Genomic DNA, 16,981 nt, shown 5'->3' on the forward strand with positions numbered 1-16,981 from the left:
TAAGACCTCAAGTGTAACTACAGCAGTGTTAGGATTATTAGACGCTTCGACTGATGACCCTTCAAACTTGTAAGACACAAGCAGAAAGCGAACCTGAGAATACACTTGGAGACACACCAGTATGAAGACTGTGACATGTAACTAACAGCTGGTTGCTTCCGGAGTTTCAGAGTTTGGAAGCTTCTTCTTATTTTTTTAATATAGAACTTAGAAAGCAGTGGTTAGCAATTTCTGGGTAATAACTCACAGTGATTCTAAATGGTCTAAGTATTGCTACGGTTCCTTGCATTGGGTGAATTTTTCTTTTTCTTTTTTTTTTTTTTTCCCTCCAAGCAGGCATTTGGAGGGACCCTGTAATGAGAAGTAGAAACCATTTCCCTCCCTCATCTTCATCCCATAGCTCATACATTTTCTAAAATTATGGCCCTACTCAAGGCAGTTATTATGCACAATGTTCTTCAGAAGAGTTTTTCAGAGGATGATTTTTGGTTAAAGTGGCATATTTTAGGACCATCTGGTCACATGCATTAATGCACACTTTCAGATTCCATGCGGATTTTTACGACAGCATTCTTCTGCCCTAAGTGTCTCTCCCATGCGCTGCTTGTAAATAAGACAAAGACTCTTGCCGCCTTCCTCCAAGCGGGGACGGTGGCTCTGGATTTAACATGGCAACACATTTTCCGTTAGACGCTAAGATTAATAAACCTCGCAGAGCCCCGGACGGGCCACTGGGAAAGAAGGGCAGTAAGGTGCTTGTTTCTGTTCCATTAGACACGGGATGAGCCGCAGGCGGGCCACACTCTGTCACTCCAGCCCGGTAATGGGCCCTGGGCGCGACCACCCGCTAGAAGCTTCACTGAACTTTCTTCTTTTCTTTCCCCTGACTCAGCCACAGAGGCGGGTGGGCCAGGTGGAAGTTTCCATGGTTGGGGGTTGGGGGGGGGCAGGTTGGTTCTCCTTGGTCCCAGGGTTAAAGGGTATTTTTACCCTTTAAAAATATATCTGCTAGGGGGCACCTCGGTGGCTCAGGGGATTGAAGCCTCTGCCTTCAGCTGGGGTTATGATCTCAGGGTCCTGGGACCGAACCCCGCATCAGGCTCTCTGCTCAGTGGGAGGCCTGCTTCCTCCTCTCTCTCTCTCTCTGTCTGCCCCTCTACCTACTTGTGATCTCTGCCTAATGAGTAAATAAATAAAATCTTAAAAAAAAATATTCGTCTGGGATGGTAGGGAGCAGGTGAGCTCAAGGATCTTTGAGAACAAAACAAACCCCACTTCTAGTCAGTGGGAGAGGACACACAGGCTCAGGGAGCCAGCAAGTCTTGTAAAAGGGGCAGAAGATGGGGACTCAAATTGGGCCTCTGCCAATCATGCCCTTGACAAGGTGGGGCTCGAGAGAATCCTAGGGCAGGAGTGAGGCTCAGTCTGAAACACTTACCTCTGCGGGAGTCGGAGGGTGGGGGGTTGTTGGTGAATGAATAATGAATGTCTAACTTTAGCCCGATGTCCGGCACACAGAGGCCACACCACGATGCGAGCTTCTGTTAGGAGAACTCTGGTAGCTGCTGGGATTTTAATAACTAAGAAGATCCGCATCAACACCGTCACTGCTACCGCTGAGAGACGTGTCCCTATGATCTTCAATCCCTTGAACTGTAAACTGAAGACAGTCAAGATCCTTCTGACTGAAAACTAAAATGAAGCACAGAAAGCCATCCGCACATTCCCAGCATGCCACAGGTGTTCAATGAACTGTTTCCATCTCGGAGGCAAGGATTAGAAGAGGGGGAAGTAAAACCCATGTGGGGTAAAACCCATTCCCCACTTGCTAAGGGCACTCTCGGCTGTTGAAAACCATCCTCGAAGATGTGTTGGCCTGTGGGAGCAGCGCAGTGGTGAGGCTGGGGAGGTGGGAACCATGACTTCCGGCAGCGGCCCAGCACTCACATGGGCCCCCAGGTTTGTGGTGACAGAAAACCCTGGCGCAGAGGGTTTCACGTGGCTCTCAGAACCCTACTGCTATGGAGATATTTTTAGGCCCCATGTTTTACAGACAAAGCCACAGGAGGCCGGTGAAGAGAAGCCACAGGCCCAAGTCAACACAGCTGGGTCCTGGCAGACCTGGGAAAGCCACAGAGCTCTCTCCCGGTTCTGACACCACGGCTTCTCCACCACACGGGCTATGTTCAAATCACCAGGCAGAGGTGCGAGATAGCTGCTAATGGACAGACAGTCCGTGCGCCCCCCAAATTCCTTTGTTGGAGCCCTAACCCCCACTGTGATGCTATGAGGAGGGGCGGCCTTTGAGAGGTGACCTGGTTTATACAAGGTCATGTGTATGGAGCCCCCGTAATGGAATTTGTGTCCTTGGGAGAAGAAGGAGAGGCCTGAGCCTTTCCTCCTTTCTCCAGGTGATGGCACAACGAGAAGACAGCCACCTGAGACCAGGAAGCGGACTCACACCAGACAGGAATTTGCCACCAGCTTGATCTTGGACCTCCCAGCTTCCAGACTATAAGCAGTAAGTGTGTGTTGTTTGAACAACCGACTGTGGTGTCTGGCTACGGCAGCCCAGGCATACCAGGATGATGACAGGTGTATAAATCTCCGTTCACTGAACGCTGGTTGGCTGAAAAGATAACGGGCACACCCACACTGTGGTGTGGGGGATGGGCCCCAGGACAATTTATGAGGGGACCCCAATCTCTGCGTGACCCCGTTTGATAAAACTCATGTTTCCACTTGCCAAACAGCCTGTAGAATATTGCTGCCTCTGCCGTCTGGATGAGGAAAACTGAGAATTAGCCACTGGAATAAACAGAATAATATTTCTCTCAGACCAATCCCCAGAATCCGTGAATTTATCACCCTACATGGGAAGGGGGATATTTATGGGTGTCATTAAGGATTTTGAGATGGCGGGATTATCCTAGATGACCTAGGTGTGCCCCACACAATCACATGAATCTTTCTTAGAAAGAGGCAGGCAGGTCAGAGGAAGGGAGGGCGATGTGATGAGGGAAGCAGAGTCAGGGAGGGAGGTGGGACGGTGCCATGCTGCCGTCCTGGAAATGGAGGGGTGGGGGGGTCATTTGAGCCAAAGAACGTAGGTGGCCCGGAGGAGCTTAACATGGCAGGAGGCGGTGTCTCTCCTGGAGGCTCAGAAGGAACCAGCCCTGCTGACACTTTGACCGGTGAGACAGAGCAGGGACTTACATCCTCCAGAACTGTAAGATGATGAATTTGTATTGTTTTAAGCCCCTAAGTCTTTGACAATTTGTTACAGCAGCAAAAGGAAACCGACACAGTGATGGAGTCAGAATTCAAATGCAGCACCACTCACTGACTCCAGAGTGTAAAATGGTCCTACCCTGCGCTCCGCCTCTGACAAAGGAATGAAAAGACAAGGCAATGCTCCCCCGCTTAGAGATGCTGGGAAGAGAACAATGCAGGAACCTGTCTATACTCCTCTCGTAGGTCCCAGAGACTGAACAACATCATGGTGTATCTGTTTTTCTTTGTTGTTTTGTTTTGTTTTGTTTTGTTTTGATCTCTGTGTTGTTAAAAAGAAAGGTAAATCTACTCCGTGATATGAGGAAGTTGAGAGGCAGAGTGGGGAGTTTGGGGGGTGGGGAAGGAAAAAATGAAACAAGATGGGATCGGGAGGGAGGCAAACCATAAGAGACTCTTAATCTCACAAAACAAACTGAGGGTTGCTGGGGGGAGGGGGGTTGGGAGAGGGTGGTTGGGTTATGGACATTCGGAAAGGTATGTGCTATGGTGAGTGCTGTGAAGTGTGTAAACCTGGTGATTCACAGACCTGTACCCCTGGGGCTAATAATATATGCTAATAAAACATTTAAAAAAATTTTTAAAAGGAAGGGAGATCTAAAATATTATACATGACTACATACTGCATATAACCAATCAGGAAGAGCTAAAAGAGAGAGAGGAGAGGAGGGAACAAAAAGAGAGGAAAGAGGAGGAGGAGGAAAAATAGATTAAAAATATCAGGCAAAAGAAAGAATAACAGTAAGATGAAGTGAGAGGGGATGTTTGTTCCCAAAGAGGTACTGTACGGTCCCATGACTGCGCTGAAGGTTAGGAAAGTATGCTAAAACATTGGCTTTGAGTTCCCTGGTGGCCAGAGCAAATAAGGAAATACTATGGGCTATGATATTGACATTTAAAAAGAAATTGGTTTTTTGGCTAAGTATAGCTTTTCTTGTCATGAGAACTCAGAGGAAGATCCCTTGAGCATTCCATGTCCTAACAGCCACTCCCCGTCCTTTCTTGAACCCTCCTACCTGATCCTTATGAGAGAGGGACCAGATCTGCAACTACCTTCAACTTCTTGACATCCTTCCCAAGATAGAAAACACTGGCTCTGGGCATCATTCACCAACTAACTCTCGCCTCCCACATACCAGGCCTACCTCTGAGGAAAGGGCGGACTACTACTTATCCCACAGCTTTCCACCAGCTTGTGAAAAGTCAGATGTGGAAGTACTGTCTCTGCTAATTTGTACTATCCAAAAAAAAAAAAAAAAAAAAAATCTCCAAAACTAGTGGCTAAAAACAACACTTACTTATTTTTAGCCCGTGATTTGGTGGGTCAGCAGTTTGGGCCGGCCTCAGCTGGGCAGGTGTCCTCTGTCAGCCAGGTGGCTCTGCCCCTCAGGGGTGAAAAAGACCCTGCCTTTGGAGGGGTGGGGCTTGAGGCATCACAGTCCAAGGGAGAGGGAAGACTTGGTGATCATTTCTATCATCTGTCAAAGGCGTTAAGTGTTGGCCTTTGTGGATCTAACATCTGTCGAGCAGGACACAGTGAGACATAGTTCCCAGTACCAAGGGATATTACCCAACCCCCTCATTCGTCAGTTCCCTTGGATGATTTATGGTAGTTTAACCCAAAGGCAGGTGGGCAGAGGAGAGGTGGTCTCCTAAAGTCCTTTGGTTCTAAAATGTTCTTTTTCTATATAAAAATAATCGAAGCAAGTATGTTCACACACATGTGCACATGCATCCCAGTTACAGAGTATCTCTGAACTCTCGCTTCAACACGGGGGTGGTCCAATTTTTTGGCATTAATGCTTGGCGGTTCCGTCCCTGAGGCGCCCCACATTGCCCTGAGATTGCAATCGCTTCCATGGTATTTGGCGTCTTAAAAATAAATAAATAAATAAATAAATAAATAAATAAAGGGAACGTCTCGGAAGGGCAGCACTTAGCCCCGTTCATGGAAAAATAGACTGAATGAGAAGTATTGTCAGAGTGTTTTGCAATTGCCATTTTCAGCAATATAAATTATGATTTATTTTCCCACGTAATCACCTTGATTGCAGACATCCTTTTGGAGAAATCGCACTGCTCTTGGCTAGCTTTTTAAAGTCTCACAAGACAACTTTCAAACCTGATTAGTATGTATGATGGGAAATCAGATACATTATATTTAGCTTGAAGTGCAGAGCGCCGTGGGTGCAAAGAGAGAATGAGAGGGGGAGGGATGGGGAAGAGAAGGGAAAAAAAGAACATCTGTAATCCTTTTCAGAGGACTCTGCGCCGGCACGTGCCCGGGTACAGAGCAGAGCGGGAGAGTTTGCTGGTGGTGTCCTCTTGTCGTTAACCGATTGTGTGTCAGCTCCTTGGCTGTGGCTCCCGGCTGCGTGATAGGATCACGACATCCAAGACAGACGCTTGCTCTTCTGTTACGACACTGAAGGGCTATCACTTCCACTTGCCTGTGACGAAGACTGCAAAGCGTGGCGCGCACGCTTACACCCCTTAGGTGGAATGACCAGCTCATCAGTGGGCACATGGGCGTAAAGGAAGGTGCCTTTGACTTGTCCGCTGGCTGCCGGGCCTCTCGTGATGGTGTGTGATGTGCCCCAGGGGCAACCGGTGAAGCAGCCACGTGAGCTGTGGGTCCAGCACGTACACGATGGCACTTGCACAAACCTGGGTGTGGGGACAGGGAGCACATGACTCCAGACCCGGATGCTGTAGGCGTGGCGCTTGCCTAGTCCTGGCCTTAGCAAAGCGCATGCGCCCCAGGGTGTGAACATAACCACTAAGTGATTCAAACACTGGTTCTTCTCTCAATACAACATGGCTAGCTCAGAAAGCAGAAACCAGAATTTGCATGGGTTGAGATAAAGTGAGATTGCAGAAGAATTTCGTGCGTGGAGCAGGCAACGGAGGCAATGCTCCCAGGCTCTTCCAGGTCCTTACCCCATTCCCCGTGGAAGAATTTAAGAACCTATGGCTTCCAGAGTGCCTGGTTCAAATCTGGGGTTTGCCATCTAAGCTGATTTGACACTCCATCCAGAGAGGAGGACAACGGGAGGGACGTGCGCTGAGTGCCTACTGTGTGCCTGAATGCAGCTAACAGTGAAACAGCCCTTTCCTGCTGCTTAATCATTTGGTGATCTGATTATTAAGCAACGTGAGGTGGGGAAATCAAGGCACAGGGAAGATAATGAGTTGAATCAGGTGATACAAGAGATCAAACTCTTCTGACTCAGCCCCATCTGCTGATAGCTAAAGACCCGAAGCCAAAAAACCCCTCTCTCCAAGCTCCCATTCTGCCTCTTCAGGCAAAATCGTGTGCTTGTCTCACAAGGGAAGGCAGGGCAGTCCCTGATCAAATCTGGTTTCACCCTGGACGGTCTACCTAGGCTTCCTTTCTCTGTGTTTTCTATCCTCCTCAAGTACCCCTTTTCCCTTAGACTGCATTTTCTACATCTGAAAAAAAGTCACTACAAAGATGTAGGCTTTGTTTTCAGTTATTAAAAAATAAAGTGGCTTTGGTCGGTAGAATCCTAAGGTGGCCCACAAGATACCTGGGCCCTGGTGTCCATCTGACCTTTCTCAGCTACCCCATCAATCACAAATCTAGGTACCACTGGGAAGGGATTTTTGCTGATGTTAATTAAGGCTCCCAAGAAGCTAACCTTAAGATAAGGAGACTATCTTAATCATGTAAGCCTATTAAAAATGGGTCTAGGGGCACCTGGGTGGCTCAGCAGGTTAAGGCCTCTGCCTTCAGCTCAGGTCATGATCCCAGGGTCCTGGGATCGAGCCCCACATCGGGCTCTCTGCTTAGCGGGGAGCCTGCTTCCTCTTCTCTCTCTCTCTGCCTACCTCTCTGCCTACTTGTGATCTCTATCTGTCAAATAAATGAATCTTTAAAAAAAAAAAAAAAAAATGGGTCTAGATGTCCTATTCAGAGAAAGAGAAATACCAGGGGTGGAGAAGACTCAGTGCACAAGACAGCTTCTGCTGATGACCTTGGGGAAGGAGGGAGCCACAGGGCAAGGAATGTGTGTGGCCTCTAGGAGCTAGGAGTGACCAGCAGGTGACAGAGAGGACATCGAGGGCCCCATCTTACCACTGCAAGTAACTGAATTCTGCCCACAACCAGAACGAGCTTAGGACTGGATTCCCCTCAGGACCCCCAGAAAGGAACAGAGCCCCAGCTGACACCTGGAAGTTGTCCTGTGAGACCCTGAGCAGAAAACCTGCCACACTGTGTCCAGACTCCTGACCTACAGAACTAAGAGCTAATAAACGGGTGTGGTTTTGAGTGGCCCTGTCTGGGATTATTTGTTCCGTGGCAATGAAAAACCAACACAGCTTTAAAATAAAAACCTTCCTCCATTTACTTCTTCAGGTCTCACAGTCACTACACTCGCAGAGGATAAAATTCTTATTTTCAAAAAAGATTTTATTTATTTATTTGACAGACAGAGATCACAAGCAGGCAGAGAGGCAGACAGAGAGAGAGGGAAGCTGACTCCCCGCCGAGCAGAGAGCCTGATGCAGGGCTGGATCCCAGGACCCTGAGATCATGACCCGAGCCCAAGGCAGTGGCTCAACCCACTGAGAGCCACCCAGGCGACCCGGATAAAATTCTTTTAACACAGCAATTCATGCACAATAGCTGTCTGGATTTTTTTTTTTTTATCAATTACTAAAGAATTAGTTCCAAAGTAGTATTTAGCACAAGTATTACTGGTGGTAGTCCCATGATAGCGTTGCCAGTGAACCCAGACCTGCAGCTGCTGCAATGGTTTTTCTATGCCATGTCTTACACAAAGTTAAGTAAGAAAACTTTCAGACCAAACAGGGCTCGGAACTGCTTCTACAAAAGGCACCTGTTTTGGTGACATGACTTATTCTAAGCTACTACATGAAGAAAAGCCCTCCCAGGGATATTTTTTGTATCCGATATCATCTAATATAATCTCCTGAACTGCACAGGTGACAAAAAAGAAAAAGGCTTTGTGAATTTCTTCCTATAACCAAAATTCCACATAAAAAGATGAGAACCCTTCAAGTCACTAATTTCTCTGAAGCATTATAATGGCAAATTCCCGAGACTCGGGGAATTTTAGACAAAATCAAAAAATGTAGATTCAGGAGGAAGCTGGGGAGCAGGGCTTTCTGCAACAGACCGTAAGCCAAGTCATAAATTGAGGTGAGGTATGAAATAATGGGGAAAAAAGGTGGAAGTTGTGGTGCTGTGCCCATACACTTGGGGTCTGAAAGATAAATGGGCTGAGGATTTTCTTGTCCATTTCTGCTATACATTCACACGATTAAAGTCATTAGTTAGAATGCTCTACCAAGAAGCAACTGCAAGGACAGGGTTTCCCTTAAGGAAGAGGATTAAAAAGAAGGAAAAGAAAGGCAAAGAGAATCCATGTGGAATACACAAAAATACATGCACACTAAAAACGAAGCCAGTGGGTGTTTGCTAACAGTCCTGCCTTAAAATCACACGCTGCGCTCAGAGCCTCTGCTCTCTGCGGGCTTTCGTAAGAGGCTGTATTACCAAGGTGATACGGGTGATGCTTGGGGGAAGGGAGTAAATGGAATGAAGTCATTCTTATCAATTCATTGGCTAGATAATGCCATACGCCCCACTCCCACAGTAGAATGTCCATCTACTTGCCCCCCTGCACTTGACCAGTAGTCTCGCCTTACTTCCACATCTTTCTCTGGCTTTGACCTCCACAGTGTTTGGCTCAGACTATCCTAAGAACCCACCTGCTGCCAGGCCTGCCCCTTAAAGTTCCATCCTTCTCACTAAAGCCAGAGTGCTTCCTCTAAATGCACACGCAGTCCCCTTATTACATGCGGGATACCGCAATATTCATAAACCTTCCCAGAGCTTTTCAGTTGTCATGAAGATCCAGAATCTTGCTGGGACTCCCAATGCATCTGGGGACATTAGCATTGTTTACCTGTCTAGTCTCGTCATCTTCCCTTTCCCATGCTAGGCTCTAGCAAGTCAGATCCATATGCCCTCTCCCTGAGGGGCCAGACTTTGTCTGGATGCCCAGGATGTGACCATGAGCAACAAAGTCCTTGTTATTATGGGGATGATGGTCTGGGGTGGCTGGCAGTGTAGGGAACAGCCACAGTACAATCACGGTTGCAGAGGATATTATGAGAACAATGGAGGTTGAAGGGATACCCAACCCACATGCAAAGCTTATGGGGAGAGGGGCCCTAGGGTTTAGGCACGCTTCCTGGAAGAGTCAAAGTTACTTTGAAAAAGGGAAAAAAGAGCATTCTAGGTAGAAGATCTATACAAATAAAGCCAGGCCTTTCAGAATACCATCAGGTCTGAGACCAGGGAGCCAAGGTGGCAGGCAGCTCAATGTATCAGAAGCGTGGGGTCAGGGAGGCCTGTGAGAGGCTCTCCTGATGATCTGGGTGTGAGTGGGCAGGCTCATGGATTACTGTCATTGCCACACAGGGTTTAGTCCAACTCCTAGGAGGCCAGGCAGTTTCTGTGAGTGAAGTGGGCCTCATGGGCCCCGTGGAAAGCCAGCGGACATATATCCAGGCTAGACAGGGGCAGCCTGGCTCAAATCCAGCCCACTGCCACCACTCGGAAGCACAGGCAAATGATACCAGCTCTGCTTTTTCCAGAGAAGCAGGAAATCCCTATGGTGATGTAAAGACTCCCAATTTGTAAAATGTTGGCAACTAACTTCTTTCACGAAGGAAACAAAAACCCAGCAGTCCCAAGGAAAGACAGCTGCAAGCCACATATTGTTAACTTTGGGGGTGGGAGTTGGAAATGAGAGGGGAGGGCCCAAGTGCTAAGAGATTTTCTTGCTTTTGATCAGAAAGTAAAAATGTGGGGAATTTAAAAAGCTGATCCCAGGGAGATGGCAGAAGCTAGGGGCCAGAGCTGCTCAGGGGACTGGGGAAAAGGTGAGCTCCTCGGAATGACATCACCCCACCACCCACCGGCCATGAGTTCATGGAGTCAACAAATACTTGCTAAGGACCTACCACATGCTAGGTACTGTTCCAGGCTCAGAAAACCCAGCAGTGGGCAAAATAGGCAAATCCCTGGCCCTAAAGAAATGCACACTTATGTCCTCTTCTCAGGGAAATGAAAAAAATGGGACAGTTTTCAGTGGATTTAGCAAAGGCTCCAGGAGACACAAGTTCACCCTTCCCAGCTTCCGTCCTAATTCCTTTCTTGAAAATCGTGCAGGATATGCGTAAGCTGAACGTAAAAGCCGCCGTGGAGGCTGGGCTGAAACTGGAACTGAAAAGGGTTTTGCCTCCCTTATTCTCTGCTGGTTCCCCAGGAACTGGAATAGTGCCTGCACATTCGCCAGCTCTCAACAAACATCTGCATACATCAGACAATCGGGGGCTCGGAAGCAGCAGTTATTTTCAGGAAAAAAAAAAAAAAAACCAAAAACCAAACAAACAAACAAAATCTCTTGAGTTAGAACTGGTTTCTGCACACTGAAAGTATTTCTTTTTTTCCTTCCGATCTCTGTTTGAGGGTAGAGAGGTACAAGACCTCGAAGCAGAGCAGGAGCACATCCTTCAGTCCACTAACAAGGTTGTAAGTTCAGAACAGGCAGAGTTAAAATCCAGCGAGCCACTTAGACATCATAGGAGAATAGGGGATACCTGGACTTCTGACAATCTTCCTTTCATATTTCCATCACTTAGGACAACTCCCTTCCTCCTCTGACTTTATTGTAATGCGTTTCAAACTTTATTCACCAATCCCAGGGAAAACAAATAAAAATCAGTGTCATGCCAAACAGTACTTTTGTGCGTTGAGTTAGAATCGGTCCCAAACATGTGGTGGGCGGCGGGGACCCACCGTGTGTCGGTGTGACTGTCCGCTTGCATTGATTTCAGGCATCCTTTCGGATACTTTATAATCGTACCCTTACACCAGTGTAGTTCCAATCGCAGCCGAGATAAATGAATCACCTCGAAGATGGGAACAGACCGTTCCATCATAGAAATTCCCTGAGCGTTCCTGGTGCTCTGACCCCACAAGAAGTCCGCTCCCCACAAGTCTCGATGATAAGATCCCCTCTACCTCACTTGAACCAGAGTCTGACAGCAAGCCATATGTTACCAAGAGCTGATCACCTCCGTATCTTGTGGCGGAGTCTTTTTTTCCTTTCTTTTTAAAGAAGGAGGAGGGAAAGTACCCTGTTTATTTCCAAACTCCCTTGCATCTGATTTGCAATAGGCTGGCATTTGCTGTTAAAGCAGAAAATTATAAGGAGGGCCTAATTGACCCTCCTGTGTCTTTGAAAAAGCCTGTCTGTGGTCTCTAATTGACCCTCTAGGTACCTACAGAACAATGAATGAATCTTCAGGAAATAATGGAGGGCGATGATTAATAGCCCGGGTCTGGCTGGACCTCTGCCTCTTGAAGCTCTTCTCTCTGCACTTTGCTTCCTCCCTCCAGGACACTCGAGTCCCCGGATTTCATAAGCAGCGATTTATTATTATCGCTGAATAATAAATACCCTGCAGCCGACACTTTAAAAAATCGGACACATCGCGATTCTGCAGAGATTGGGATAACATTTATTTAAGCTGGCATTCTCATTTTTCTCCTTGGCAATGCTCAGAAAAGTCTTCCTCTGGTATTTGTGGGCAATGTCAAAACAGGAGGCTCCCCTGAAGTTTCTAGTAAAATCACTCCAAACGTAAAGTCCTTTGAAATTGTGAGATTTTTTCTTTTCCCTATTCCAAAGAGATAATCTGCCCCATTCTGCCTACTTCAGGTGAGGAATAAGGCCCTTCAGGAGTGAAAGGAACAATGGCAGGAAGACGTGATATTCCTTTAGCATGAAGTGCGTAGCGGCCCCTCTTACACATTATCTTGAGGACTGCTCACGAAAGCTCTGAGATGTAGATAGTGCTATGATCCCCACTACTCAGAAGAATAAGCTGAGGTACAGAGAGAAAAAGGAATCTGCCCAAAGTCACAACGTCCAAAGCTCCAGCTCTGGGTGCTTCACAATATTCAACAATGATTGCATCAAATGAACAATACTAAGAAAAAACATGCTTTGATGCATGAGCAAGAGAATAAAAGGGAATGTCTTCCCTTTCTTCTGGCTTTGGCTAAAAAATACTTCCTTCCCCCAGATAGGGTCGGAAAGTGAATTTAAATTTAGAAATTTAAATTCTAAATTAAATTAATTAAATTAAAACCAGAAGGTTTTCGGTTTTTTGAAAATTTTAAAAATTTTTTGCACGTTCATAGGATTAACTATGTTTATAATTAAAAATTACTAAAAAGGAAGGAGGGAAGGAAGGAAAGAAGGAGGGAGGGAGGGAGAGAAGGAAGGAGAGAGAAAAGCAGAGAGGGAAGGAGGAAAGGATGAATGGAGGGAGGGAAGGATGGAAGAAAATAAGCCACTAAAAATGCTCCTTCCAAATTCTCCTTCACTGCTGCTGATGTCTCCACCTTCCTCAGAACTTTCGATGGCAAGGGGGCCACAAGCTGTCAGCCAGGCCCTGTTGGGTGCTCTGGGCCCCTTTTCTTCTTAGTCAGTGTTTTGTGGGAGGAGAGGCTGCCTACGCAGCAGAATTAGTGCCTGGGTAAGGGTTACAAATTCTGTGCAATCCACAGATGTTCTGCATCAGGTCCCACTTCTGTCATCACAATGCACAGGGCGACCACTCAGAGTCCGAGGCGTTGAGTAGGCAGTGGACTTCTGTGACCCATCAAATCTGGGAGTCACTCAAAAATAGAGAAGAAAAGAGTCAAATGATCAAATCTGTGTGCACGGAGGAGAGCACTGCCCTAGGTGTCCTGGACAGTCCCATTCAATGCTCTGATTTAAAAGACAAAGAAGATGGTCCTGGAGATCTTTGGTTCAAGGGCAGACCCCTTCCAGGGTTAGCGGACTGTCAGAGACAGGGAACAGCTCACGCACAGTGTACTTTACAAATGCAAACCAGCCCCTCCAGAGCCTATACCCCCACCACCTCCACTATGGGGCTCCCACATTCTGGGTCACTATCCACCGGCCCTGATCACCCCATGGTCACGTACCAGGCAAGTAAGAAGAGCCCCTGTGCCCCAGAGCCCACTGAAATGATACAAACTAATCCATCTTAAGTCTGCCTACCCTCCCTCCTTGCTCCTTGCTGTAGAAACCACAATAAAGGCTCCCCTCTCCCTCTGTCTCCTCAACACCCCTGGAGCTGCTCCCTGTGGCCCCATGGCATGGTGGGTCCCCCTTCTCTTGGGATCCGTGAGTATCACAAACCATCCTTCTGATGACAGAGGTCTCCTGATCTCCACACCTGGGTAATAATTAAAACAGGAAGAGAAGGAGAGAGGGAAGTAAGGGTGGGATGAAGGGAGGAAGGGAGAAGAGAAGCAAGGAAAAGAATTGAAGAAGGGATAGAGAATGGATGAACGATAAGGAACTTAAAACCTGCTCTTCTTTTTGGAAGACGAACAACGAAGAGAGCTACAGAAGAAACTTCCAGGGGATATGCACATTGGAGACAGGGGCAGAAGCGCATGTGCGGCCGATGGGGGCCCACAGACTCTCCATGTTCAGTGTCTCTGACCACAGCCACCTTGCTCAGGAAAGCAGCAGAGAGGTTCGCTTCCGTGGATGGCTGACACTCGGCATCCAATGTGGAGCCGGATGATAAAATGCTATCAAACTATAAATAGACCCATACAGCTCCCTTTTAAAGAATTCTCCGTGCTTTTATTCATTAAGATTCAGATGCTATGGAGGGCGCAGATGCGCCTTCTCCTCCTGGATCCCAAATAAAACACCCTGGATGGAAGCAGATGGCTTTGTGTAGCTCACATGACAGTTTACAGGGTAAGACGGCTTCATCAGAACAGATCTTTTTTGTGGGGGGGAGCAGGGTTAGGAAAATCAGGCTTTAACTGAAGGTCACACTTCCATGTGAAATTCTGGGTCTACTTAAGGAGTGCCTTGATCAGTGGGTCACCCCACCAGGGATCCCTCCATCATCTTCCTTCCAGAGGGCACCCCGGGGAACAGGTAAGAAAGCACATCGGGAAGCCAAGAATGCTCGGCCACCACTAGGACCTGGTTCTAGCAACACAGGGAGGAACCCTCTCCCACTCAACCCTGACAGCCTCCCCGTGTTTGCTGCCACTTGCAGAAGAGGTGGTTTTGTGGACTGGAAACCATGCAACTGACACGACACCTGTTTGGGTACCTATCCGTGGACCGCGAAAGGTGAAACTGGTTTCCACTGACTTTTATCTCGAGCATAAAATGGACAGTAATCACGGTGGTCTTGTGGAAGGAGACAGCCTGCTTTGTCAGGGCAGCCTCACCAGAGGATGGGGTGCTAAGAGCTTCTCAGCCTCTGGTGATCTGAGCCGTGGTGGCTGGAAGTGCCTGCTTCCCACTGATGGGATTCACATCCAGAGCAGAGCTGCAGGAACAAACAGCTAGCACATAGATTCCTCTAGCTTTGGGGTAATCCTCCCCTTTGAAAGGGTGACAGGAACAGACCAGATCACCTTAGCCCTGCCTCCCTGGAACATTCAAGCACTTGCAACAATCCAATGAATGTCCCTGTCTCCAAGAAAGCAGGGCAACAATCTCCTGGTTTCTTACAACACTGGGTCAATTTTTAGGGTTAACATTTTAAATATAAATAAAGAAACAGGGGTTCACATGACCACTAGCCCCTCTTCTCTTTGGAAAATTCAGACCGTAATGCACAAATGTTTAGAAGACAAGCCACCTATGTAACTCCCAGGGAAAAGACTGAGGTTTCTGTTTTCCTTAGGCTTCTTCCTAAACCAAAAGTATGATTCCTTAATGCCTTCATCATGGACTATATCGTCCGCTACTCAGAAGCCTAACTATGCAGCATTTGTCCTCAAAAGACTTTAAGACACACCCTCACAAGAGATTCATCAATTAAACCCAAGCCTCTAGCCAAGGGAGGAGGCTCATCATCTCCCCTGTTCCTTTCTTTTCTCTTTATTCTTAAAAAAAAAAAAAAAAAAAAAAAAAAAAAAAATGAAGTCCGCCTTCAATTTTTTGTTCCAAATCCTTACTCCAAACTCTTGATGTTTCCCTGTTGCCTGAGCATGGAACGTATCCTGTCCGCACTAGCGCCAACCAACCATCCCAGTTCCATCGCTGCTCCCCCACAGGGAGCCCGGGAGTAAGATGTTCCACAAGAAGTGTCACGGTTAACGAGAAACCCCAAAGCAAGGGCTTTGCGTTATGTCAGAAAGAAATGAAAATTCAAAAGCAAAAAAGAAAAAAAATCAAGCACTCATCCAAGATTGAAAATCGCATGTTCTTAAACCACGAAACTCAAACAAAAATTATTTTTTGAAATTACATCTTGCAAACACATGCTCCAGGGGCCACCAAACTATAACCCACAGGCCAAATCCAGTCCACCACCCATTTTTGTAAATAAAATTTTACTGACACACAGCCATCTCTCCTTGTTTACATGTACTGATGGCTGTTTTGTCGATGGCTAAACTTCGCAGTTTAGCAGTTGTGATGGATATCTTATGGGCCACAGAGCCAAAAATATTTACTAAGTGGCCCTTTACAAAGTTTGCTGACCTTGTTCTACGCCAAAAATTGTTCCGATTAATCTCAAATCCTTAGGCTGGCTTTAAAATGATCAAATAAGAGCATTTTAGTGATGGTATTTATGAATTATTACTTTGGGGTTAGAAAAGAAGAGAAAGTCAAAGAACTTTTAAAGGTCCACATTCTTTTTTAAATAAAAATTAGACATGTACCGGGTAACTAAATTCAACCACAAATATTTCTTGAACGTGTACCATGTATCTGGTGTTTTTAATGCGGGCTTTTCCTCTGATTGTGAGAAAAGAAACATTTCAGTTTTTCCTTCCTTTTTTCCCCTCTCCCCCCACCCCCCGCCCCCACAAAGGCACTGTGCCTGGTCAAATGCAAAGAGCCTTAAGGAGTCCCCATCTCTGACAGCTGTCTTGCCCTGCATGGGTTATGCATATATACATTGTAGGTATCTGGATCACTCAAGTCATCTAGGAAGTGCATTTTTCCCTCGGCTTGCTATCCAAGCTGTAGGATTAAGTCATTTAGAATGTACTGGATTCCTATAATACCTAGTGATTTTGCTCATGTTGTTTGGCTTTATTCCCTTGCCTAGAATGATTTCCATTAGGCGGCTTACAGATCGGCCACCCCATCTACTGACAAGCGCGCTCGGATCACATGGTCTGCAGTGGCCCCACGTCTTGCTGCTGCTGCCAAGGGACTGATTGAAGAGATGGACAAAAAGTAGACACACAGAAGTCCAGATAGTGTGATTAATGGTCGATCCAACTTTCTCTGAACTGCGTATCATGACTTAATGGGAAACCCTGAAGAGATTAAAGGGGGGAATTACATTACCATGAATAATATAAAAAAGTGATATTCTGTCTAAAAAGCTTTTGAGTGCAAGTGACTCGAACAAATATATTAACAGAGCTTACAGCAGATTCAATCAGGTTGAACGTTCCCCGGAATTTATTTTGAACTAAGCTTTATATATCTGAAATGTTAAGAATGAATCTATGCGGGACTGGCAGGAAAGCTATTAATATGCAGATTTTAATTCTGCCTTCCATTCTGTGGAGGTTCTATTGTCCCTCCCTTACTACTGGCAACCTTTC

The 16,981-nt window shown here is 46.7% G+C and overlaps 1 protein-coding gene across 5 annotated transcripts in view; it reads right to left on the reverse strand.

The window, feature by feature from the left end:
- Positions 1–16,981, reverse strand: part of WWOX (WW domain containing oxidoreductase) — a 937,277-nt gene that overhangs the window by 544,779 nt on the left and 375,517 nt on the right. Inside the window, exon 9 of one of the 5 annotated variants that reach the window (XM_045988930.1) lies at positions 5,616–5,958. The exons of 3 other annotated variants lie outside the window; for them this stretch is intronic. In XM_045988930.1, coding sequence (XP_045844886.1) covers positions 5,806–5,958 — 153 coding nt within the window. In that variant the 3' untranslated portion in view covers positions 5,616–5,805. Of the gene's footprint in view, positions 1–5,615; positions 5,959–12,858; positions 13,030–16,981 lie in introns of those variants that run through there. One more of the 5 variants, XM_045988934.1, reaches the window with a different exon arrangement.

The sequence above is a fragment of the Meles meles genome, chromosome 19, assembly GCF_922984935.1.
Source record: "Meles meles chromosome 19, mMelMel3.1 paternal haplotype, whole genome shotgun sequence".
In the NCBI taxonomy this organism is placed as follows: Eukaryota; Metazoa; Chordata; class Mammalia; order Carnivora; family Mustelidae; genus Meles; species Meles meles.